The following is a 24,982-nucleotide window of genomic DNA, read 5'->3' as shown; positions in this document are numbered from 1 at the left end:
ACACGAGCGAATCTTTGAGAACATAAATTTGCTCCTTGTAATCCTTCGTTCAGGAAAAAAAAAAAAAAAATTGTCATGTAATCAATGATTAAAAAGTGGTGCTGCCACAGAAGGCCTGAAAACAGCAAAGCTAAGTAAGAGTGTGTGCCATGAGAGCACAGAGCAGAGCAAAAGGAAATACCTCTGGCTACAAACCTCTAAGGTAAATAGATGCTTTCAAAACTTAGCGGTGAGAAGATACTGAGACAACAGGGTTAATATGCCTGAGCTGAGCAACCGAGAACGTACAGCTCGGGAAGATTACTGAACGCCACAGCTTCAACTGCAAGCGCTGTCCTTTCATTATTGGCCTCCAACACTTTCTTAACATCTCCAGGTAATTTCAGATTATGGCGAATTTCAACAGACATAATTGTTGTTATTTTGGAGAGTTCTGCTTACGCCGTTCCTGTCTAAGCTTAATTACATGGTTCGCATTCCTTTGGGCTTCGCCAAGGTTTACGCTCCTCACCCAAATCGTACCACAAATTACCCAACCCGAAATATGCAAAACCACTGCCGCCCATTAAACTCTGCTTTCAATACATGTCTCCCCGAAACTATAGGTCCATCACTCAGCGCCGCACTCTGCCACATTCTTCAGGATTTTAAAATCCCCATATTAGATGCAAAGTAATAGCAAATTGTTTGTTTAGGTTAACCCTTGGTACGAGATGCAGACGTCCCTCTAATGGGCTGTTTACTAGAGAACAAGCGCAGAGCCTCCTGAGGTGGCAAAAATAGCTGGGGGGCTTTTTTTTTTTAAAACAAAACAAAAAAAAAAAAAACAACAACGGGCAATGGGCTGTGCCAAGCTTCGAGCCGGTGACCTTTTGTGCTGAGTGCCAATCAACAACAAAAAAAAGGCCCAGGATGCAGTGTATGGCTTGACACGTACAGAGGACGGTGGGAGATGAAAATGTGAGTCAGAAGGTGGACTTATGGATATTGAATGACCGTGTGGCTCCTGTAATATATGTGGTATTAAGCATGCAATTTGCATCCCTGCACATTCAATGCAACAGATGAAAATCGATTTTATTTACACTAGAAGCGCTTCCTTAAAAATGGCAACCACTTGGTCTCAGCTTGGATGAACTGGAGACGGGCAATAAATCAAATATAATCCACAAAAAAAAAACTGTAAAAATCAATTTTAATGTCTACATCCAGAAAAGGAAAAAAAAACTATTCAGTCAACTTGAGTGAAAAATTTTGTTAAACCTTTAGAAGTTTGTAAGAAAGTATTTAACAAATCCCAATACATTAAATTAAGAGACTCAGCGAGAAACAGTCTCATAATCTGTCAATGGCCAAGAAAATAAATCCTGGTGTATTTTTTTTGTTTGTTTTTGTCTTCACATTTCATCCAGTTTTCCAGCTGATCCATTAAAACCAGCATCTCTGTAAAACCTGTTCATGTTTTCTTTGTGTGTGTGTGTGTGTGTGTGTGCGCGTCGCCTGGTGCTAATTATCGCTGATCCGATTACTGACTTTCGCTTTTAATCTTTAAAATGTTCTCACACTGGATTTGAAACAAATGGCTTTTTAATCAAGATCAGTAACACACTTGACTTGGTCTCACGAGCGCAGGAGAACAACGAACGCACCTTCAAGTCTTTAAAAAGCAAAGCAGCTCCATTAAGCCTAGAAATAAATGTTTTTACTCTGAATTCTATATCAGGCATAATTGCTCACAGAGTTACATCTTGTGAGACTGGACCTTCTGATATGCATGAACCTCTCTTACCTGCGGCGTAAAGTACTTGGGGTTGGACAGGAAGTGATGTCGGAACACTTTGATGATGAGGTCCAGCTCGCGCAGGTACTGTCGCTCCTCGGCGATTTCAAGCCTCACCAGGTCGTCGTATGTGAGCTCCCCAGAAGAGGAGGGCTCCTCCGTGCACTGTGACATCAAACCAATGTCCTCCTCCTGGTCGAACATGTCCATCAACACCTGGAGGCAGACGGGGAAACGATCAGACCCGGAAAACCGCAGATTTGGCGAGAGCGAGGAGGAGCGGCTCCTCCTCTTCCCCGAACGCCCACCTTGTCTGCACACATGGACACCTTGATGTCCTGCTGGCTGATTTCATAGTGCCGAATGTTGCCGACATAGTTGCCGGCCAGTTTCAGGATGTCGGCTGATATGTATTCAAGAACAGCTACGATGTACAGGGACACGTGGTAGTCCACCTTGTACCCCAAAACCTCCTGTTGGGACAAACGCGGTTTATTAAAACCAGGCAATTGAGAGCAATAAATTCGATATAATAGAAATTGATGACGATCTTCTGAAAAACATCAAAATAAAAGAACACGGCATTGCTGACCTGACTCCTCCAGAGCATCATGGTGACATTTATCACTTCAAATCAAATCAAATCTTCAAATCTTTGGACTTAAACCTTAAAACACTTGATAGCCTTCAACCTTGACAATTTATATTTTATTGTATTTCTTATTCTCCCTCCTTCCTACTATTATCTATTATTGTTATGTTTTTGCTTGAAACTCTGGCACAACAATTTCCTTTGGGATAAATAAAGTTGTTCTCATCTCATCTTATTCACACAGTTCTCACAAGCGTTGCCTTTTCAGATTTTACAGAAATGTATATTTTATATATATATTATATATATTTTAAGCTAATCTATAGGCTTTTATCTGTTACCTTTTCAGAGTTAATTTTCTTGCTATAATTCAGTTGTATTTTACACTATTTTTCAGGACTACTGCCCACACACACACACACACACACACACACACACACACACACACACACACACACACACACACACACACACACACACACACACACACACACACACACACACACACACACACACACACACACACACACACACACACACACACACACACACACACACACACACGTCCAAGAAATATGTATTCTTTTTGAGGTCTTGCTAATTTTTTGATTTTAGATCCTTGCTAGTTTAATCCCAACATAAACAATAATCCCGGGTACAAATTAAGTAAAATCACAGTTGCCTGTCGGGGGGTGATGGGCGCTGTTTTGTACCTTGAGCAGCGGGTGTATCTTGTCCACAGGAAGAAGTAAAGGGTTCCTCCTCTTGCGTTTCTCGATGGCTGACTGGGCGTCAGCGATCGCCCATTTATCTATCGGGTGGGGAAAGGTTTTCTGGACACGCTCCTGGTTGAAAAGGAGGAGGAAAAGATGACGCGTCTAATTTATTTTATCGATTTTGAAAGCCGATTACGGATTAAAGCTGTTGTCACGATGCTTGATTTATTAAAACATGACGTACAAGTTGTGTTTTGGCAGCCGAGGGTGACATTTTTTTTTTTGATCTTGATCTCATTGATTTATGTATCTTTACCTCCACGTCCTGCACAGAACGAGGCTGGGCCACGCAGAGCATGTTGAGCAGCTGTAGGATCAGCTCCTCGATGTGCTGCAGGGCGTCCTCCTTCGCCATGAGGGTTGGATGGACCTGCTTCTGTACCTGTGTGGGGGAGACAGATATGAAGACAGATGAAGGACAGGAGTGGCAGGCTGGGTAATTAGCCCTTGTGAAGGGGGGAGATGGGAGGGCAAAAAACAATCTCCCGCACACGCCGTTAACATGATGTCAGGCTAAACTGAGTGATATGTGAAACTGTGGACATCTGGTGCAATGTTCAGATCTGGTTACGTGACGTCAAGAGCGCAAGTGCGGGCGAAGACTGGGGGGCTTTTTCTGGTCATCTGGAGTATTTTGGCGTGTTCCAGCACATGTTAGAGCAGAGCCCGTGGCAGGTTGGACCATTTCTAACGGCAGGAAAACAGCTTGCACAAAAATTTCACACGCTTGTGCCGAGATTCATCATGGAAAAGTCAGTCTCGCGTTGTCATGTGCTCGTGTGCCGGGATATTTAACAGGAAATAAAGTCTCCTGTGAGAAACAAAACAAACAAACAAAAAAACTTTTGCCTCAAATGGAGATTTAACCATAAAATATGGGATACTTTAAATTACTTCCTGGAATTGTACTTTAAGCTGATGCGGGGGTATTTTTTTCTGAATCATTAACAATGTCCCATTTTATGTTTCTGCACATTTGCAGTTCATAGTTTGCGGATTTGATCATTTCTTGTTGACTTTTTGATTCCTGCCATAATTTTTTTTCTTTTCACCCCTCCCCCGTCGTCTTCTGGACGACCGTTAAATGTTTAATGACACTCCCAAGTTACTCAAGATATTCTCACATTGACTGAAAAAATAAGACGAAATGTGCAAAGATTGGGGAAAGAAAAAAAAAATTGTCAGACTATAATCCAAGTGTGTGATAGCAGAAGAAATTCTGAATATTCCAATATGAAGCCCAGGTTCCTTGATTAGACTAAAGTTGAGTCACAAGTTAGACTTTTGATTTTTCCCTCCAAAGTGGGACTCGTGTCAGGAGGAAACAGCTGACAGATGAGGTGCCCTTGCAGGTACATTTGGGAGAAAAGGAGTGGCCTTCTCGGGCCAATTAGCAGAAAGGGAAGAAACACCCCTCTCACCCTGCAACCTCCTAAAAGTCCCCGTCATCCGGGCCGTGCCCTCTCGTAGGAATGCTGTCAGTTGAGATACTCTTATGGCACCGAAAGCTCACGAAGGTGGGCGGGAGGGCTGGGAGGGATAGCGGAGAGGTGGATTGAAAGGGAGCCTCACATTTCATCCTCCGTAGCTCACAAAAGCCGGGCCTGTTCACACGCTTCGCGATGGAATTACCCTGGCATATAGTAGAGCGGGGCGTTATGATGACAAAACGTTGCCCCCGGATTAAGGAATGTGAGAGAAGAGTTAAGAAGGTCAAGGCTGAACGGGCTTTCGTGCATTCTTGCGCTCTGACTGAGCAGAGATGCAGTGGCGTGCAGGAAGTCCCCTCTGTGGAAGGCTGGAGTTCACTTGTTCGGAGACGTTGAAAAAGATTAAAAAAAAACAAAAAACTTTAGCGACGGTTGCTCATTACTGCAGGAACGTTTGACACGTTCTTATCCTTATTCCGTTGTCTAACAAACCCACAAGATGAGATGGAAAATCTGAAGCCACAGCAGTGTATATATATATATATATATATATATATATATATATATATATGTGTGTGTGTATATACACACACACACACATCTAAAAATATAATATAAAAAATATATAAAGCACACACGTGTGTATGTTATTTCGGTTTTGATCTGACTCCTAAGACCTTGGGGTTATAAATAATGCACAAGTACTTGGGAAAAAAAACACACACACACACACACACACACACAGATCAAAAGGAGAAGTAGGTTGCGCTACGTATACTAGAGTCACAAACAGGCACTTGACCAAATTCCACAGGTCACCAGGAGTTGTGAGTCACCGCGCAGAAACTACGGGGGTTCCCCCCACCGCCTCCATTCACCGAATAGTTGGCCTGTTTTTCAGAGGCCCGTGTCCAACGAGCGTTGTCTGTCTAACAATGTCAGGATGGGCAGACTGAGCTGCAAAAATACACAGAACTGGGTGTAATTTGAAAGATAACAGAAAGCGAACGCAAAAAACACGTGAGCGAGGTGTTCAAATCTTCGTGCAGTCCGTTAAGAAATAAAATAAAAAACAATGATTTGCCCTTAAAAAAAAAACATGAAATCAATCCTGATATCCAGCTCTCTCCTATTTTCTTAGGGTTTTAAAATGTGAAAATGTCGAGGTGTTTGGCTTTTTGTCATGTCTGCTGGAGAAACAATCAATGAACTTAAAGTTCTCCCGCAGGCCATCTTCGGTTTCACTATCCCTCAGAAATGACATCATGCTCAGTTGAGATTGGGGGGTAAATGAAACCATAGAGTCAACAGCGGGGTGACATCATCAGCCGGTTGGCGACCGGCGTTCTGACTGGCTTTTGGAGGGAAGCGTGTTCACATGGCTGACAAGTTGGCACCTGTTGTGGCCTAAGCTTCAACAATGTTTCAGAAGTTCCCGGGTTTCAGACCGCAAAACACACTTCCTGCAGTTTGTCTGACTACTTTTTTGTGTTTGAAGACAATCTTGACATATGGAGGATTTTGGATTGTGAAAAAATATGATGGCTTTCAGAGACAGGAAACTCCTCCGAAAAAAAAAAAAAAAAGGATACATTAAAAAAAAAAAAAAAAAAAAAAAAAAAAAAGACAAACCAGCATGTAAATTTATCACTTCAGCTTGGCAGAGGTGCATAAAGTCATAAGTCAAAGCAGAGCGGGGCCACGAGCAGGAACTGCCATGACTCAGGTGTATTTACAGCAGGCTGATCCTGTCCTGGCTGTGCGTGATACAACTAGGTGTAATATATTACATTATATTACGTTGCATTTAGCAGACGCTTTTATCCAAAGCGACTTACGATAGAATATAGTTGCAAGTTTTTTGTTTTTTTTCGGAGGGCAGCGCTGGGAGGTAAGAAAGGCAGAGGTCACCATAATAACAAAACCAAGGTCATGTTAATTTCTAACACAAGGTGGAATTACCTAAAAGAGATGTCCTGGCCTCTTTCAGTTTTCCAATGGCCTGTTAATTTCTTAGAACGCAGACCATGTATCAGTCAGATGATTCTTTCTTTGAGCCGATATCACCGTTTCACAAAAAAAAAAAAAAAAAAAGACGATATTGATGACATTTCACAGTTCAATCATTTATCTGCGACAGATCTCATGAGTTTGTTGTATCCACGCTCCCAGCGGGACACAGACATTGTTCAATCGCTGATTGTCGGTTGAATGGATGTTGTGACGTCAATGTTGGGACCAAACTTTGGTAACTACACAAAAATCAGCGTCTTCCCGGCCTCCAGATGTTCGATTATCATATCGATCTCTCCACGGTCCTGTAGGGTCGACTGAGTTCAATGTCCCGAATGTAAAGTGCTGAAGCCTCCCAACAATGGCAGCTTTTGTCTCAATTCTAAAGTTACATTTACATGGAGGTACATTTCTTATGTAAAACCACAATAATATATATTCAATCAGACTTCACGGACTGCTGCGCAGGCGGGTTCTGAGTAAGCGGCCTCCTCCCTTACTATTTGCAGAAATTTGATTTAGGTGATCCTGCATCACCAACATTAACTTTACAGCGACGCAGAGCGCATGTTTACCAGGCTTCGTGTTCACTCAGGTTCATTCCATCACCCTTCGATGAAATAAAATCTGCAAAAGTCGTAATGCAATAATCACGAAATGAAGTGAGAGCCTTGCATCCCCATCGTCTCCCGTTCTGACTCTCGTGCTGAAATCATGTTACCTTCCAACATCAATCAGTTTTTGCGAAAGGTAACCTGATCTGTTTTTGGTGTTTGATGCCGGGTTGATGGGTGGGAGGGACGGGCAGGGAAGGAAAGCGCCTGTCTTCCAGAAACCGTATTATTGGAAAGTAGAAAATAAATCCAAACAAAAAACACGGTTTCCTTTCAACATAAAGCAAAATAGACATGAATGCAAAATGTTTTTTTTCCCCAAACACCCCTGGTTCAGTGTGTAATGTGCACCATCCACCAAACTCATGTTCCTGCCCCTTTTACACCAGGGGCCTCAACTCATGCAGGCTTTGGGGCCCATTACGGGTATTATCATGATATCAAATACGGAGCCCTGCAACACCAAAGCTCGGTCTGCAGGGATATATTGATTATATGATCAATAAACAACTGGAACTGATCTGTATGTATTGCAACGTACTATGTCGGCTTTTATTTTGATATCCATTTTGTTTCATACCACCATCTGAATGCCAACAGAGTGGGCAACTGCTCTTATTTCTTTCCAATAGACTTTTGTGAGATACAATATACAATTACTGCCAGTGTTAAATGAAAATGTATAGTCTAATCATACCATTGAATACATTAAAATGTTTTCTAATATCGTATTATTATCCAAGTAATCAATAGTGGATTGTGGTGAAATCCCTTACACCCATCTCAAATAGATTGAATAGAAGTTTCATTCATCTAAATGTTGTGAGAGGCATCTTGATGCAATTTGACAATTTCTTTTTCCAAAAAGATTTGGCCTTCATAATTTCTGGCCATGTGAATTTCTATAAAAAATGTGTGACTAACTACTTTTTTCCTGTCATTTTTTCCTGACCTTTAAAACCATCCAAGAAGCAAAGAAGTGGTACTGAATAAAAAAAAAGTAAACACTATAAAAAGAGATTACATAAGGAAATAATGCTGCTCATTAGACAAAGTCGCATTTCGCAGTATCATTTAAGGCTACTAGGACTTTTCCTTTTTTGTCTGGCTGATTGTGAAGCTTCAAACTTTAAACAAATTAATTGACGAATTTAAAAAATTGGTTCCTTCACCGCACTGTCGGAAAAACGTTAAGATGAAAACAATGTAAATCATGTCGGTTTTCCCCGCACGCCCTCCAGCCGCGTCCAGATGATCGCTTTCATGGCTGAGCTCCATTAAGACGGGAATGGCCGGCGTACAGGAAGTCCCAGCGCTCGCTTACTCTCACCACCACCTCCGACCCGCCTGGTTCTCTCTCCCCACCTCCCCCCAACCCCCCGAGAACCCAGATCATAGCGGCAGTCTGAGAGGTATTGATGTTCCCTGTACGAGGAGGCAACACAAGCAGCCTTGTGACACACACACACACACACACACACGCACATACGCACAGGAGACGTGGAAAAACCAGCAGATAAAAGCAACCAGGAAAAAAATAAAATAAATAAAGAACTCAGAGGTCAATGTTTTATCAGCGGCACCTTTGCAGCAGCAGAAGTATGCAAAGTCATCGTTTATTAAACAGCGATTAGAGCCGATTAATTTGGCTTCTGTGTGTAAGTCTACTTATAGCTTCAGTCATGTACGGGAAATGAAAAGGAGTTTTCCATGTTGATTGTGCAAAGGCTTCACGGCGTCATGTCAGTGTAAGGGGTCCTCAGAAGGCTGCTCGCTTTTATTTTAGCCGCTGAGTGGAGCAAATCTATGAGCAATCTGCATATTTTTACAGTTGGCTTGTGCCCCCCTGCACCCACAACAACACACACGAACATGCATGCCATCTTCAAGTGAACACTGACAAGAAATAACTATCAGGTATATCACCCACCAAAGCGGTTCAGAATCAGCTCATTTCTTCCCATTTTTAAAGACAGTGAAATATGTACCACTTTAGATTTGGCCCATGTGTGTGAGAATATCTATACTGGATATATTAGTCAAAAAAAAACAAAAAAACAAAACAAAACTAAAAACATCCAAACAGATATCAGATCAATTTGTCCAAGCATGCTGATAAATAAAATATTGATAGATTCTTCTTGAAAAGTTCATGTAACAGGAACTAAATTCAGTTTTTTAACTTTACCACAGTAAGATACTTTGGATTTTTGTAATTGACGAGAACCTTCAATTTTATTTAGATAATACTCTGAGCCGAAAAAGACATTTTTGTATTATTTGTACGCTGCTAGATGCCTCTTTTGCACATGTTTATACTGCTTATAATCTTTATATTTATGTATGTATGTGTGTGTGTGTGTATATACCTTCTGCTATTTGAATTTAAATTTTCCCACTATGGGACGATTAAAGGAATCATTTATTCTAAATCAGGAGGTAGGCTGAGGAATGCATAAATGTGCAAAAAAAAATTAAATAAAATAAACAAATCCACTCTAACAGATTTCCATCTGGAATAAATCGCACGCAGCTTTCTAAAGAATCAAATACCCGTTTGGAGATAACCTGGAAATTACAAACAGTGTTTGTGTTCTGACGCACTGCTTGCGCCACTTTTCATATCGCTGGTTTGGTGAATTTCATGACGCACAATTGATGCCTTTTATTACAACAACATTGATTCTGGTAGACATGTGATGCAATTTATGGACACTGTTTTTATGAAGGTTGCTTGTGCACTTTGCTCGGGCTATTATCGTTTATTGGAACTGTTGAGCTGCTGAGGGTCGTAGTGGGAGAAGACATTTTGTTCCTTTTTGAATTTGAACATAAGACACTACAAAAAATTAAATTTTGCATACAAATATGAGTTAAGATACTACCTACCCTTCTGACTCCTCCATAGTTTCAAAATATATAAATCTTTCTCACTGCAAATTGCTTTAATCTGCCAAAAAAAAAAAAAAAAAGGGAATGCCTGAGATGTCCCAACATAGAGGCAGCGTCTACCTCCACACAGAGAAATACTTTAAATATTACAGACACAATAGAGCAAACTGTGTAGCCTAAAGTGAAAGTTGGGAGAGGCATGGTTCAAGTGGAAAGGAAGACACAGCGGCAATTCTCTGAATATCCAAACCACAGACACGTTGGCCCAGAAAGAAAAAGACAGAATTACCCTGAAGTGCGACGTCATCGAAACTATTAGCTGTGGGTAGTGACACAAACTTGTTGCTATTTGTAGACACACGGAATTAGAAATAAGTAGGTCAGAATCTGCATGGCCTTTTAAACGTAAGCACGTCTGCAAACAAAAGCACAAGGAATCATTCAAACCACTGACGGGCGACACAGGATGAAACCGCCATATCCTGAGTCACATGACCAACCCATGTGACACGATGGATCAACAAATAGTTGATATTGTAGAAAAATGACAGTTCACTGTTTGGGAACAATGAGATACATTTTACAGGCAAGCAACCTCCTGGCTTTTTAATCCTGGACTACACATCAGGTGCAAACTTATAACAGTTTTACTGTATTTGAAAGCAAACTCTTGATTTACTGTATTTACTTTTAGCGGTAGCATTCTTGCAATTCATGATGATGGGATGGTGTGATATCTTTTGCTTTATTTCCGTGGTATTCAGAGAAGTATTGAGTCATGTCTTTGGACTGCAGTCACATTTTGAAATTCTGGTATCGTGAAAACTCCGAAGTGTACAGTGATACTATAATTGTAGTATCACAAAAAAAAAAAAAAAAAAAAAACAGCAGTAAAATTTCATTACAAGCAGTGATCAGGTGCTGTGTGAGGTTAGAGGTAATAACTGAGGTCGGGCAATGTTAATATGGGGTTGACATTTCTAATTCGATTGATTATTCGCTTGGCTGTGAGTGTGGGGCTGCATCAGGGCTCAGGTTGCAGGTAATGCGCCTTTTGTTTGTGTGTGTGTGTGTGTGTGTGTGTGTGTGAGAGAGAGAGAGAGATGAGGTGGGGGGGGGGGGGCTTGTTATTAAACCCGAGCGCGTGTCACTGTTTGTGATTCATGCCATGACATCATCCGCCATTACAAGGAGACTGTCTGGGGAACCATAGGGCAGAGATCAACCCTGAGACAACGAGCGCGCATTAAGAACACAACCACACACAGACACACACACACACACATACACACAATGCAGACCCGTTACTGAGACAAAAGACGCGCATAGCAGAGCAGACGGTGCAAACACACCACACAGTCACAAAAAAACTCGTGACGTACGCAACAGGGAAACAAAAAGTGACCCATCCAAACACACACACACACACACATCTTGATTCCGAGTACTAAGACAATGGCTCCTGGATGTGCCTTCATCATCATGTGGCCTTGGTATGACCCCCATCTGACCCAACCCACTGACCCCTGCCTGGATCCACCCATCCTCTCGGAGCCCAGTCTGAGGACCAGAGCAGGCATTCAAACACTTGCTCCATTGTTTATTTTTCAACGTGCTTTATGATGTGAGTTGAAAAGGGCCTGAGCCATGTGGAAGTTAACAGATAGTTAAGGTGTTCGCCAGCACTTGGTAAATACAGCAAGATTAAAATTGTCGTCTGAATAGATTTACTAAAAAAAAATAATAATAATGGATTCTGTGGAACTTAACTAAATGATGTGAGAATCTAAAGACAAAAGATGACAAAGCATGATCAGTAAAAGGTGAATAATGCCTAAAAATTAGCAGGAAACTGCTTGAGTCACTTTGTTCAAAAGAAAAGAGAGGGAGAGAGAAAGAGTGTGGACAAAGGGAAGGTACCTTAATTTTTTTCAGTTGCAAAGAGTTTATTTGATGTCAAGGGATCCGGTGAAGAAGGTGAGAGCGACGACTTAAAACAAACGGGGTCAACCGACGATGGTTGACGGCTAATAATAGCTCAGCTATTCAGAATTCTTCATGAGTAACGTCATTTTCAAATCGGCTGACTAATAAAAATAGAAAGTTTGTGTAACATGCGCTCCTCTGACGCAGCCTTGGCTCTCGCAGGCGTAGTTAGTCTCGACAACAATGGCCGCCCGCAGCCCCCCGAGCACAAACACAGCTTTCCAAGAAGAAGCCTAGGAAGTGACGGGTGCAGGCTTCTGAGGAGAGCGTCACAAAGCGGCAACCAACATTAAATAATACACGCTCATATAATTCTGAAACTTAACACCCGGAATTGTTTTTCTTTGACTTGGACGTCAGGATCTGTTAAAAGTTGTCCATCCCCTCAAAAAAAAGAAGCATTTCTATTAAAAGTCTTCCCAAGTTACTGCGGCACCAAGGGCCGCGTGTCGGGAGATCACGCTTCGCCGGAACCATCGGCAAAGCGATAAAAGTTGGTGTTTGTCCAGAGATCTTCATTACAAACAGCTGAAACACTTACATTTCTCATGAAAGTCTTATGAAGGGTCAGTTTGCCAACTTATTGGCGGATATAAAATGGCATGGAAAACTTTACTGATCCATATTCAATGATCAGTTTTACCTTCAGTCGTAACATCAACCTGACTGACATCACTCTGTCTCCTCCCGGTTGTCCAAATGACGTCCCGTGCAGCCGGCTGTTGAAATTCGAGGGAGCTTGTAACAGCATTGAGTTCTATAGCGGAGAGCTTTACGCTCGACCACCTTGTCTAGGATTGGCTTCGAGAAATCAGGGATCAAAAAACAGTGAAACATTTTTTTGGTATTGCTCAGCCCTACATGGGCGGTGTTGGTTATCAGAGATGGATTCTGACATTAAAGTGCTGAACTGAGGGCTTTAAATAAGCCCCGGGTCCAGAATTGACGGCCGCTTTATCAAGCCAAGAGAGTTATTTTTAAAGCCAACAATCACAGCTGCGCCATTTACTTTCGCAGTGAAGTCGTCACATCATAATTTCACTCAGTGCCACACACGGAGGATAAAAGCTGCAACAAAAACAAAGCCGTCTTGTAACATGACCGATCCCGGCCCGCGGCTAATGCATCGGGCGGCACGCTACGTTAACTCGACGCGGCAATCAAAGTGCGAGGCTCGAGCCTCGATCTGGACGGCGGTGAAACGGCAGACCCGGGGAATGCACAGTTGTTATTAAAACCAGCATGTCACTAGCTAAATGATGCTACCGCATAGCGCCGGGCATGAGTGGCAGCCATCCAGAATGGTCATGGACACGCAGACGTAAATTAAACGCAAGGCTCCTGAATGTGCACGTGTGTGTGTGTGTGTGTGTGTGTGTGTACTCCAAGACAGGGCAACTGCTTTTAGCACGGTATCTGCTTAGATAGAAGAAAAATATCTCACACACACTCAAATGAATACAGTGACAGTCTGAAACAGGGTCGCCCAATACGTGGATCTAGGTAATGAAGGTAATGTTGGTGGATCGCATACCGATCAAAGCTTGTAAAATATCCTCCCGACGACACTTGCCAGTTGATTGAAATACGGGGCAGCCAGTCTGCGACCTCGTTTTTTTTCCCCCTTATACACAAGTCACCACACATGCGCATTCACCGGCACGCAAGAGCTTGCAAGTTCCAACGAGCTAACCAGCAAGTTATCCTTTCAAGTTATTTCGCCGGGCTAAAACACAAGTGTGGGAGACAAATCAAGTAAGAAACCGCAAATTTACCATTTCCATGTGCAATGGGAGGAAGATACCCCCTGCCAACGTCACCTTCAAAGTGCACTTGCTTGATCTGTCAATGTACCATTGCTCTTCCGAAGAAGGGAAATGTCGGACGGGACTTTCGGACAGTTGATAAAAGCTTCGACATGAATTTCCCTCCGAAAAGCAGAGCTAAAAATCAGTTGTCCGGACAGCGGCGATTTCTCTTTGGGCTGCTTTCAAAAGTTTGAAGCTTCCTACCGGCAGCTACTGCCCAGACTATGCTGTTCTGGCAGACCCCATGCAGTGCAAGTCACCAGAGTAAGGTAATGACCTACAATGTGCTCGGTTACAGTGCATCTAAAAGGGTTCGTTCTCCTTCATTCAATCTTCTTGTCTTGGCAACTGGATTTGCGTTTCTTCGCTTGAAGATGTTTCATTATTCAGAAACTCCCCATAGGTCATTAGAACTGAAGAAGCCTCTCAGGTCGGAGGTGAAACATCTTCAAGTCAAGAAACTTAAGTCCAGTTGCCAAGACAAGAAGATTTCCACAAGAATTCACAATGACTTGGATGACTGAGAACCTCCACAGACAAAAGGGTTCATGCAGTTCTGCAAAGGGCACAGACAGAGTGTTAAGTATACTCAGTAGATATAGAAATAAATGGATATTCAGCATTTTTAGATATTTTTTCCCCTTGAAAAGTAGCTCACAAGGGAAAAAGTGTAGGCACACCAGATTTAATTCCAACCATAATTTAAGGTTTCAAGTCGTTCAATGGCGTTTTGTATATCACTTTAAGCTATTTTATTTGTTTCTGAAAAGATATAGACAGATTTCAGGTTGGTCTTTCAAAACAAATAATCATAATGAAAATATAATCATGAATGCATGGCATTATATCTTGTAGCTGTAATGTATGTCAACATATTGCTCTAACATTGCTTTTGCAAAAAAAGGTTAAAATAAGAGTTAAACAATTTGTTTTTCAAAAGTCCAAGGTGATGTCCCCATTCGTCACCAATCAGAAAGTATTGACTGTAAGACTTTAAAAGTAAAACTGCCATTAAAAAAAACAACTAAAAGAACTTCCTTAGAATGAATGTCAAACAATTAATGTAGAGGTTTAATTCCAAATTCAAAATGCGACTGATTCTTAATGAGACACTGCAGCTGTAGTTTCGGTTGCATTTGTGAGGGAGACTGACGGAGGCTGACGTGGATTTTCTTTTGTTTATCGTAACATTTTACAGTTTCATCTCTCGAGGCAGGAGAATCTCTTCCTGGAACGACAGATTGTTTTTAATCGGAACTGAAATAAAGACGGTTTCATCTGAGAACCCTCTGCAGGCCATCAAACACCTGAGGAAAGTCGTCTTGTCAAATGATCTACATCTCTCTCCAGGTGGGTGGGGTCATCCATCCATCCATCCATTCCTCCATCCCTCCGTCCACCGTGGCTCCTTCTCACCAAGAATCTTCCCCCACCCCCGTTGGACAGCTGTGCAAAGCGGCAACTCATAGTCTGTCACAACCATAACAAACCCCTTTTACGTCTTTCTCTGGAAGCCTTTTCCCTCCGGCAGTTGTGTAACAAGTTGAGACAACGGTAGCGCAGCAGGAAGAGCCCACCATCACTCGTGCAGCGTGTTCACCTGACTCACGGCACCTCGGTGCTGCCGGCGCCCCGGCTAACTGACGGGGACCAGAGACGTTTTAGCTAGAAACAAGATGCTTGCATGCCACTAATTCAAGCATGACATGCGATGTCATAACAATATTGAATTAAATATCCGATTATTATATTAAATATCCTTGCACAGTCAGGGTTCTAATATGTTTTTATTAAATTAATGGTAGTGGTAGAAAAGTAGTATAAGCTCTTTAATGATCATATTTTTTAACAACACCTTACTTTAGCACAAATGACATTAGTTATTAGCACTGAACACAGATAAGATTTGACTGAATCTCAAAACCTGTGGATTTTGTTTTTATTCTACTGTAAAACAATGAGAGACATCGTTTCACTGATTCCACTGCTTTTAAAACGGTGGTGTTGAAGTTTCTTGTAATTTTGTCGACTGTGGTCTCTTTATCGGTGAATGAATTCTGGAATCCTGTTGTGTGAGATGTGAGATCCCGGAGACCAAATCAGTTTCTTAATCGATTGACAAAAAAAATAAATCCCCTTGGATATCAACCGGCAATATTTTAAGCTGAATAACAATTTTGGGGATGAAAAGAAGTACCGTAATATCCGGACTATTGAGCGCACCTCAATATAAGCCGCACCGGCTAGCCGATCGCTATCTTGGTCTTCCTCCTGCGCTCAAACCGTCAAAGCCGTCTTCTTCGGTGTCGGAGTTGAACGGACTCAGAATTTCCCGATCATTTTATCGGTCCAATGTGACGAGGATAAACGTTGTAGCGGCGTGAAGCTCGTTAGCGTCCCCCACTCAAAGTCCATATATTAGCCGCATCGTTGTTTACGTGAAAATAGTCGTGGCTTATCGTCCCGAAATTACGGTAATACTGATGAAATCGGCGCACATTCTTTATGTTTTAGGTAAAAGTGCATTAAGGACTCTCAAGAGTGTGCACAGCCAGGATATAGTATCATTTATGCAAACCTATTCATCAGAATTGCTTAATACTTCATTGCCACGTGCTGTCATGATAGACGTGAACTAGAGAAAACACCGGTTTTCAAATGTTATACACCGTGGCACGCATTGTCAACGCAAACGCTGACTGTGTTATTTGGTACATTGTCTCAACTCCCCGGTGATCGAACCGCCAACCATCTGATTAGAGGGATGCCCGATCGACCAACTGAGCCACAGCCATTCCACTTTATGTTTCATGGGCCGATGTGTGAAGATACATTTCAGCTGACATTGGCGTGACTGATCTTTCCACTTTTTCCCTTTTAAACTCGCAGACAGCACCAACTCTATGTAGAGGAGTTAACATGTTATTGCACCATCCCCTGCAGACAGCCACAGGCTAACCAACACACTGCTTTAAATATGCATGATTTCACTGAGGAAACTAAGAGAAATACTTAAACATAGCACGTGTTGTCAGGTTACTTCTGCTGATATAGATCATAGATATGGGTATCTCATCTTGAAGTTGGTGTCAGCTGATACCAGCGGCATGCAGATAAAGTCATAAGTCCCCACCTTTCACCTCCAAATTCCAATCGGTTCATCCCTGATTCCATGCAAGATGTTTTCGCCAAATTGAAGGAAATTTCCCCAGAAGTGTTCCAGGATCCAAAAAAACATAATGTCTACCTCACCACACGGAGACTAGAAGACACACTCACGGAGTACAAATAAGCTACATGGCCCTTACTGTGTCACCAAGGCTGTGTCACACAAAAACTGTCACAAAATGATCAATCCTTCCAGGAGTACTAAAATAGAAAATAAACTTGGTGATGACAGGAAGAAGTCAAGACGCAAAAAAAAAAAAAAAAAAAAAAAGCGGAAAGAGGGTCAAAAAGGAACTCGTACTGGTTAGTCCTGCTGACCAAGGATATTAAAATTAAATGATTTCCTGTTCTGAGAGTTTCAAAAAGGTTGATGAGAATAATGTTGCATTTAGTTGGAAATAAAAAGGAGGGAAACTCCACGGCAAAAAAACTGCTGAAGGAGGAGGACAGCGCATCTTTACTGAAACAACAAATGAGGAACAAACCGGTTGCCTGGCAATGCACATCTTGCAAATTATGTCGGAGCGTGCCTTTCGGCTACAAGAACAGTCACGGGAGAGCGTTGATGGGGGTAACTTGGGGGGGGAGGGGGGGTCCTCAGAAGCCAAAGTTATTGGAACGATCGCTGAATCGGATCCAAACGGAACAACTACTTCAGATTCATTATGGGAGGGGGAGAAAATCATTATAAAAATGGAAGAGCGTTATTGAATAAACACACTGCCGACACAACATTGAGCCACCAGAGAGGGCAATCCTAATCTGCAGCGGAGAGATGCTGGTTGCGATGACGATCAATCTATAAAATATCATATTTAGGCATGCAGCGATAAATATCCAATATCACCTGCCAGCAACATACTCGCAACTGATATGGCACTTATGAATGATGTCTATCTGTTGATATGACAGTCGATTCGTATGATAAATGCAGCGAAATTATTGCATAAGAATTGTAGCATGAACGGCTGGAAGAACATGTATTTTATTCATTAATGTTGATTCATTTGAGTCATTGTTACGAAATGCCAATTACTGAAAACATCGTTTAAAATTGGCAGTTTCAAACACTGGCAATGGTCCACCGGTTGACATTTGATGCGTCCCAGATAACGATGCTACATTTCAATGAATCAAAATGAATCGGGGGAAGCGTCAAAAAATAAAAAACAGCCAAAGTTGAACCACGAATGTAGAAACGAGAGATGTTGGTCATCGGGGAAACTTCAGTGTGATTTGTTAGTGCGGCGTGGATGAAGACTCCCGCACCGAGCCATCTCCAGTTTGAACTTTTGCGGGATTCTGAACGAAAGTTGACAAATAAAAGCTATCTTACCTTCCGTAAAGCTTGCACGAAGAGGCCTCTCCATTTGTGACTGTTCTCGTCACTCGAAAAGTCGTATATCTGCTGGGGCTGCATTGCTGTGGCGGCTCCTGGCGTTGCCGTGATCCGGGCTGAACTGTCAGCATCGGCCCCGTATAGATAGCCCTTGTGGGTGGGTCAGTCCAGGGCAGGCACGGTGGATAAAAAAGTCAAAGTGGCTGGCAAGCAGCGACGAAGAATGTCACTTAAACTAGGCGGCGAGTCGGGAGTCGAGACGAGTAAAATGAAAGTCGGTTCGAAGCGAAAAATTAGCTTGGAAAACAAGCACATGTAGCTATATAAAGTTAACTCGCTAGCTCGGTGGCTAACGAGGCTAGTCCGCCGTCGCAGTAAACACGGGACAGCGGCTAGCTAAAAAAAAGCTAACGGCTAATAACAAGATTGCTAAGTGCTTTACTTCGCTACTTGGTGTTTGCTAAAATACTCACAACAGGCACATCGAGTTGAGTGTAAGTGACGGCGGCGGGAGGCCAGCCCTCTGCAGGCTAGCTAACGGCTCCGAGTTTGCTTTGGTTTAACGTTGCTGCCTGAACACCTGTAACGTTTGCAGCTAGCCAACAAGCTAGCCAACAAGCTAGCCAGCCGCTCGGTGGCCTCGATGCGCTCGCTAGTTTTTTTTTTTTTTTTTTTTTTTAGGTTGTGGCACACGAGCCGCTGGGCTCCGAACAAGGCACGCTCTCCCCCGCGCGGCTCGCTTCACATTCGGGCATCTTCTCCGGGAGCGATCGGCGGCTAAATCCAACGGGAGTCCTTGGAAACGACGGCCGATCCGGCGGAGAGACGGAGGTTGTTGTTGTTGTTGTTGTTTTTTATTTTGGTTTTTGAGGGAGGTTGCTGTTCCTCTCCGCGCGGCGCGTCCGCTGTCAGGCACGCACGCTGCGCGAGCTCGCGTTTTATTGGACGGCAGGAAAGGCTCGAGCCTCCGGAGCATGGGGAGGGGAGGGAGGGCACGCGTTATTTATTTATTTTATATATTTTTATTGTATTAATTTATTATTATAGATTTCATTTTCCCCGTTCCGAGTTTTTTTTTTTTTTGATAAATTAAAAAAAGTCGATTCGTTTTTTTTTTTTTGTCTAAGAACATGAACAGATCAATTACCTCCCTTACGTTTTGAATGACAAAACTTTATTTGGGCAATAAAGGAGGACAATTGGGGGGAACATTAGGTAGCAGCATCAAAACGGTAAACTAAAGAATAATTAAATTTAAAATTAAAACAAATATATAAAAGAAAGGGAACAGTTAAACAACACTAGAAGTCAACCAAACGGTCCAACACTGATTGCTTTTTCATTTGTTTTAAGGACATTACATGTGTTTTTCCACTTTCATTTTGAGTCCAGACCTCCATGAGTTCATACATTTGATTTCCTTTGGTCATTTTTGTGTCATTTTATTGTCATCACATTCAACTACTCAGAAAAACAAAGTATTTCATAAGAATATTTAATTCAATCGGATCTAAGATGTGTCATTTTAGTGTTCCCTCTATTTTTCGGAGCACTGAATATAAATAAATATAACGTTTACACAGTTTTCCTAATCAATAATCTTTAATTGGCTCCTCAATATGTCGAATGATTGATTGTATTGCTAATTATAAAAAAAGCCACAGTGAGTGAAGAAAACAGCCTTCATTGATGCCAGATATGCTTTATTTGGATTTGCTTGAACAGTCATTGATACTAGAATAAACAAAACTGGTTTTGCAGAGATGCTTCGAATACAGACGTTTGCGGTGAAACTGTGTGCGTGTTTGTCGGCCCCCCTGTGGACAAACCACGACTGTTTCATACAAAAACGAACAGCCTAAAACCTTCAAAATACAAAAAGCATCAGGTTATTTTCTCCCTTTTCTGTGGAAATCCCATGCTCTACTTCTGGTATCGAAAGCTACAAATATTTCAGCATCTGTCATCGAAAAATGTGTTTGCTTTAAAAATACCTTGACATTCATGCGTCAATCATTTGGATAAACAGACATTTCAGCAAAATAGTACCTTTACAAAGTTTGTAGCCTCAGGATTGAGTTGAAAAAAAAAAATCACCTTATTCGTGTAAATAGGACATAATACTAATATTATAGTGTCCATGTAATAGCTTTTTCTTTTGTTGAGGCACGCCGGGCCAATTAAAAAACCCGTCTTTCTTAGTAACTGTGCGTCTCGGTTTAAAATGTGCGTTACGTTCGCGTTTTTCTGCAAAGTAATAAAAAAGGCAAATATTGAAAGACAATAAAACCGCAACCAGCTTCTCACTCACGTCAAGTCTTTGCATCTCATTATGAAAAAAAAAAAAAAAATTGTGGAAAAAAGAATGACGCCTAATCGAGAAATGTTGTGTCTTTAAAAGATTCAAATGAAATTAATTATAGCAAAATAATAATACATTCGCGACAGAATAACTCCTGTATCAGCGATCGATCCTCGTCAATCGTGATAACAATAATGTCGGAGCCGAAATATTTTTGTCACCGTTAAAGAAAGTGAAGATGCACGTCGTTTACCGTGACGTAAACTTATTACACCACCTGAAATTTTCACCTGAAAAATAGATGTTTACAAAACACGTCAAAGAAATAGGTTTCGTTTTAAACTAAATTAAGGCTTGACTTGGAAATAAAACGTGCGAATGGCATCGCAGAGGTAGTGACGGTGACGCGCTCACACTTTGACCCTTTCCCCCCCTCCGACCTCGGGGTTTTCATTCTGCCGTCGTTGCGTTTCCCTCCCGCACTGACGGGACGGAGGTCCGATCAAGTCTCCAGACGTCTCCGTAACGTTAAAGTCTCCAGCGCGTCCAGTTTGAAACTGTATGATTTTGAATCCTAAACCAGTCCCAGTGTTTCCGCAGAGATGTAAAATCTGCCAGTTTTTTTTTTTTGTTTTTTTTTGTATAAACTAACAAAAATAACAGATGCTTCATCAAAAGGCCTCGGTTTTGTGCGTATCAGGTCAAGTCACGTGTCAAAGTTAAGCCACGAGTTGCCGGGCCGTCGGGCCGATGCAGTCCGGTCGAGTCTGAAGTCGTCGCCGGCACGTCACGGCCGCAATTATTAGCGTGTTAAAACGACAACACCGGTCCGAAAAATTGAGGTTTTAGAGTCAAGAATCGAGTCACGACATGAAACTGCCAAAAAACCGGTGGTTTTCCAGCGCTTGAACAACTGGTAACATTCTTGACCAACACATTGCTAATTTATGGTGTTGTTTTGGTTTTTTAATCACGTTGGATTGGAGGAGAGAGTCGAGTCATGAGGCCGAAGTCTTTGCAAATCATGAGTTGTGGGTTTTCACGGTTAAATTCATCCGAAGCTCGTTTTTGAGTAATTTACGATGTCAGGTCCGAGGTCGTCACGGGTGAACCCGACTCCTTTCCGTGCCCCCGCCCTACAGCGAGAAGCGCTTTTCCACCTCGTCTGCGATCATTTCCGCGATGGCGAGGGAGGAGGTGGCCGCGGGCGAGGGGGCGTTGCGTACGTGGAGCACCCGGCCGCCGACGTCCCCGATCCCGCCGTCGAACACGAAGTCGTCCACCAGGTTGCCGTCTCGGTCCAGGGCCTGAGCTCGAACTCCGGCCGGACCTCTGGAGGGGAAAACAAGCGGCGCCGGCGTGAGAATTAACAATTTCAAAAAAAAAAGAAAAAGATTCCTCAGTGCGTCTACCTGAGGACGTCACTCAGCGACAGCTCAGGGATGTACTTCTGCAGGATCTTGACCTGGGCGTTGATGAAAATCCCCCGGTACATTTCTCCAACGCCGTACGTGATATTCTTCAGCACCAGCCTCTGAAGGCCCCTGACGGAAAAATCCATCCCACCCATGAATCCTCCTCCCCGGACTTGCGATCCCCCTCAACCCCCCCCCCCCCCCCCCCCCCCTCCACGGGTGTGATTTACCTGAAGGACAGCGCGTCCGCAAAGTCGCGCACGTTGAAGTCGAAGAGTTTGTAACCCTCGCGTTTGAAGGCCAGCACGGCGTTGGGTCCGAGCCAAACGCTGCCGTCCATCCGCGGGGTGAAGTGAACGCCCAGGAAGGGGAAGCGAGGGTCGGGAACCTGGGAGGGGTTTGATCAAATCCGAAAAACGTTAGGAATGATCGGATGGGGTGAGGGATTTCCCTCGAGCGGTTTAAATTGCTCAGATGCAAACGAGCAAAATCTAAAGATGCACTGCAGACAAAGAAACAAGGTAAACTCGTTTCTACACGGTACATGTGACAATAAACGCTTTGAATCTCAAATCTTAAGATGTGAAGACCAAAATCGGGGCTGTCAAACCCCACACGCGGCCTCATTTGGGGGCCGTTTCGGTAAAATAATAGCGTAATTAAGAATAAGAACATTTTTAATTATCCTGAAGGAAATTGTTGTGCTAGAGTTTCAAGTAAAACGTAACAATAATGAATAACAGTAGGAAGGAGGGAGAATAAGAAATACAAATAAAACTATTAAGTGTCAAAGTCAAGGCTATAAAGTGTTTTAAGGTCTTAAAAAGTACAAAGATGATTAAAATTAAATAAATAAATGTAAAAAAAAAAAAAATTAAATTTAAAATTGAAAAAATGTAAAAATTAGAAATTATAAAAATAAATTAAAAATTACCTAGAAGTAACACTAAGTAAGCACTAAGTAAATAAATAAATTAAGAAAAAATAAAATTAATTTAAATTTAAAATTGAAAAAATGTAAAAATTAGAAATTAAAAAAAATAAATTAAAAATTACCTAGAAGTAACACTAAGTAAGCACTAAGTAAATAAATAAATTAAAAAAAAAAAAAAAAATTAAATTTAAAATTGAAAAAAATTAAAAATTAGAAATTAAAAAAATAAATTAAAAATTACCTAGAAGTAACACTAAGTAAGCACTAAGTAAATAAATAAATTAAAAAAAAATAATAATAATTTAAATTTAAAATTGAAAAAATGTAAAAATTAGAAATTAAAAAAAATAAATTAAAAATTACCTAGAAGTAACACTAAGTAAGCACTAAGTAAATAAATAAATTTGAAAAAAAAATAAAATAAATAAATTTAAAATTGAAAAAATTTAAAAATTAGAAATTAAAAAAATAAATTAAAAATTACCTAGAAGTAACACTAAGTAAGCACTAAGTAAATAAATAAATTAAAAAATAAATTAAAAAAAAATAATAAATTTAAAATTTTAAAAATTTAAAAATTAGAAATTAAAAATTACCTAGAAGTAACACCAAGTCCAAATTTTTTCTTTGTTATTAGACAAAAAATGAAAAAAAATTCTATGCAATGAACTGTTCCTTTAAAAAATACATGAAAACAACCTGAGATTGATGAAGATGCAATTTCGACAACACGATGCCTCACTTCCGTCCTCTCAGTTTCCCGTGCATTTTATCGTATTTGAATCTCACAGCGACACCCAAACTTGCTGCATCCACACCGAGCATACAGGTTTCTTCAACGAATAAGAAGAAACGACATCTTGCCGATGAGGGTGTCGGGTTTGACGGAAAAGCAGGTACATTTCTAACGAGACGTAAAACTGCAATTTACAGCCGCATTACTGCCATCTGCTGTAAGTTGTGAGTCACATGGTGTTGTGCCGTGTCGCTAACGCTGACTAAAACAGTGCACTCCTAACAGACAATATAGGAACTGCATTTTTTATTTTAAAAACCTAGTTCGTGATTTTTATGTATTTTTTCAAACTGAATAGCTATTCCAGGGGCCGGATTGGACTGTATGGTGGGACGGCGGCGTACGTTTGACAGATGGTGGACTCCTATAAGGAACCTTGGGGTCCACAATAACAATAAACTGGCCTGGACACACAACTCAGTTGAACTCCACACGCATTTTTTTTTGGTCCTTGTTATTGTCACTCCGCTCCCATTGTGTTTATTTTTGTCCTTGTTATTGTCACTCTGTTTCTGTTCTTATGTTGTTGTCGTTTTGTTTTTTTTTTCCTCCATTCTGTTGTCTTTTCTTATCCTTCACTCTGTCTATTTATTTGTGGATGTCTTTTGCTATCTTTGTATTTCTATTTATACTCATATTTAATCATATTGTCATTGTTGCACTGCTGTGACAAAAGAATTTCCCCTATGAGGAGCAATTATAATATCTTAAAATGTCGAGTAGTATAAATACTAACCTTCGGGAGGTCTGACATCAAACCGATCATGTTTTTCGCAAGTAAAATCTTGATTTATTATATTTTCTGATTAGCCGTGTTCTATACGGTACGGATTGAAAAATGAAAATCTGACCAATTTTTAGGATTCTGTTTTTGCAAAGCAAGTCGAGTGTAAAAAACACAAAAAAACGCAGTGAGTAAGTGATAAAATCTCAAGTGCGCATTGCGCGATAAATGTTTTACTCTACAACAACCCCTAATACACATAATTACTGCATGTACTTATAAATACACAAGTAGACGCATTACAAATATTTTTACATACTTTTATTTTTATTTATTTTGTTTGTTCTGTGTTGTTCTTTTTATTTAATCATATTATTCCCCATTTATTCTTTTTTTTTTAATGGTTTTATTTT

At 41.3% G+C, this 24,982-nt stretch overlaps 2 protein-coding genes across 2 annotated transcripts in view; both read right to left on the bottom strand.

Annotated features, from left to right (window-relative positions):
* sos2 (son of sevenless homolog 2 (Drosophila)) overlaps window positions 1-19,331 on the bottom strand; it is a 40,808-nt gene extending 21,477 nt beyond the window's left edge. The window contains exons 1-5 of the mRNA XM_086158260.1: window positions 18,396-19,331; window positions 3,405-3,530; window positions 3,086-3,217; window positions 2,089-2,253; window positions 1,790-1,996 (exon numbers count right to left, since the gene is read on the bottom strand). Of these exons, the coding sequence (XP_086014386.1) occupies window positions 1,790-1,996; window positions 2,089-2,253; window positions 3,086-3,217; window positions 3,405-3,530; window positions 18,396-18,479 (714 nt within the window). The 5' untranslated portion in view covers window positions 18,480-19,331. The remainder of the gene's footprint in view (window positions 1-1,789; window positions 1,997-2,088; window positions 2,254-3,085; window positions 3,218-3,404; window positions 3,531-18,395) is intronic.
* A 753-nt stretch (window positions 19,332-20,084) lies between these two features.
* The window catches only part of l2hgdh (L-2-hydroxyglutarate dehydrogenase), a 12,803-nt gene continuing 7,905 nt past the window's right edge, over window positions 20,085-24,982 (bottom strand). The window contains exons 8-10 of the mRNA XM_086158288.1: window positions 22,346-22,503; window positions 22,113-22,244; window positions 20,085-22,032 (exon numbers count right to left, since the gene is read on the bottom strand). Of these exons, the coding sequence (XP_086014414.1) occupies window positions 21,837-22,032; window positions 22,113-22,244; window positions 22,346-22,503 (486 nt within the window). The 3' untranslated portion in view covers window positions 20,085-21,836. The remainder of the gene's footprint in view (window positions 22,033-22,112; window positions 22,245-22,345; window positions 22,504-24,982) is intronic.

This window comes from Fistularia commersonii, chromosome 1 (assembly GCF_037954325.1).
Source record: "Fistularia commersonii isolate RoL2024-O1a breed Wild chromosome 1, RoL_Fcom_v1.0, whole genome shotgun sequence".
In the NCBI taxonomy this organism is placed as follows: Eukaryota; Metazoa; Chordata; class Actinopteri; order Syngnathiformes; family Fistulariidae; genus Fistularia; species Fistularia commersonii.
Note: the sequence above shows the minus strand (reverse complement) of the source record. Positions and strands in the feature narration are given on the sequence as shown.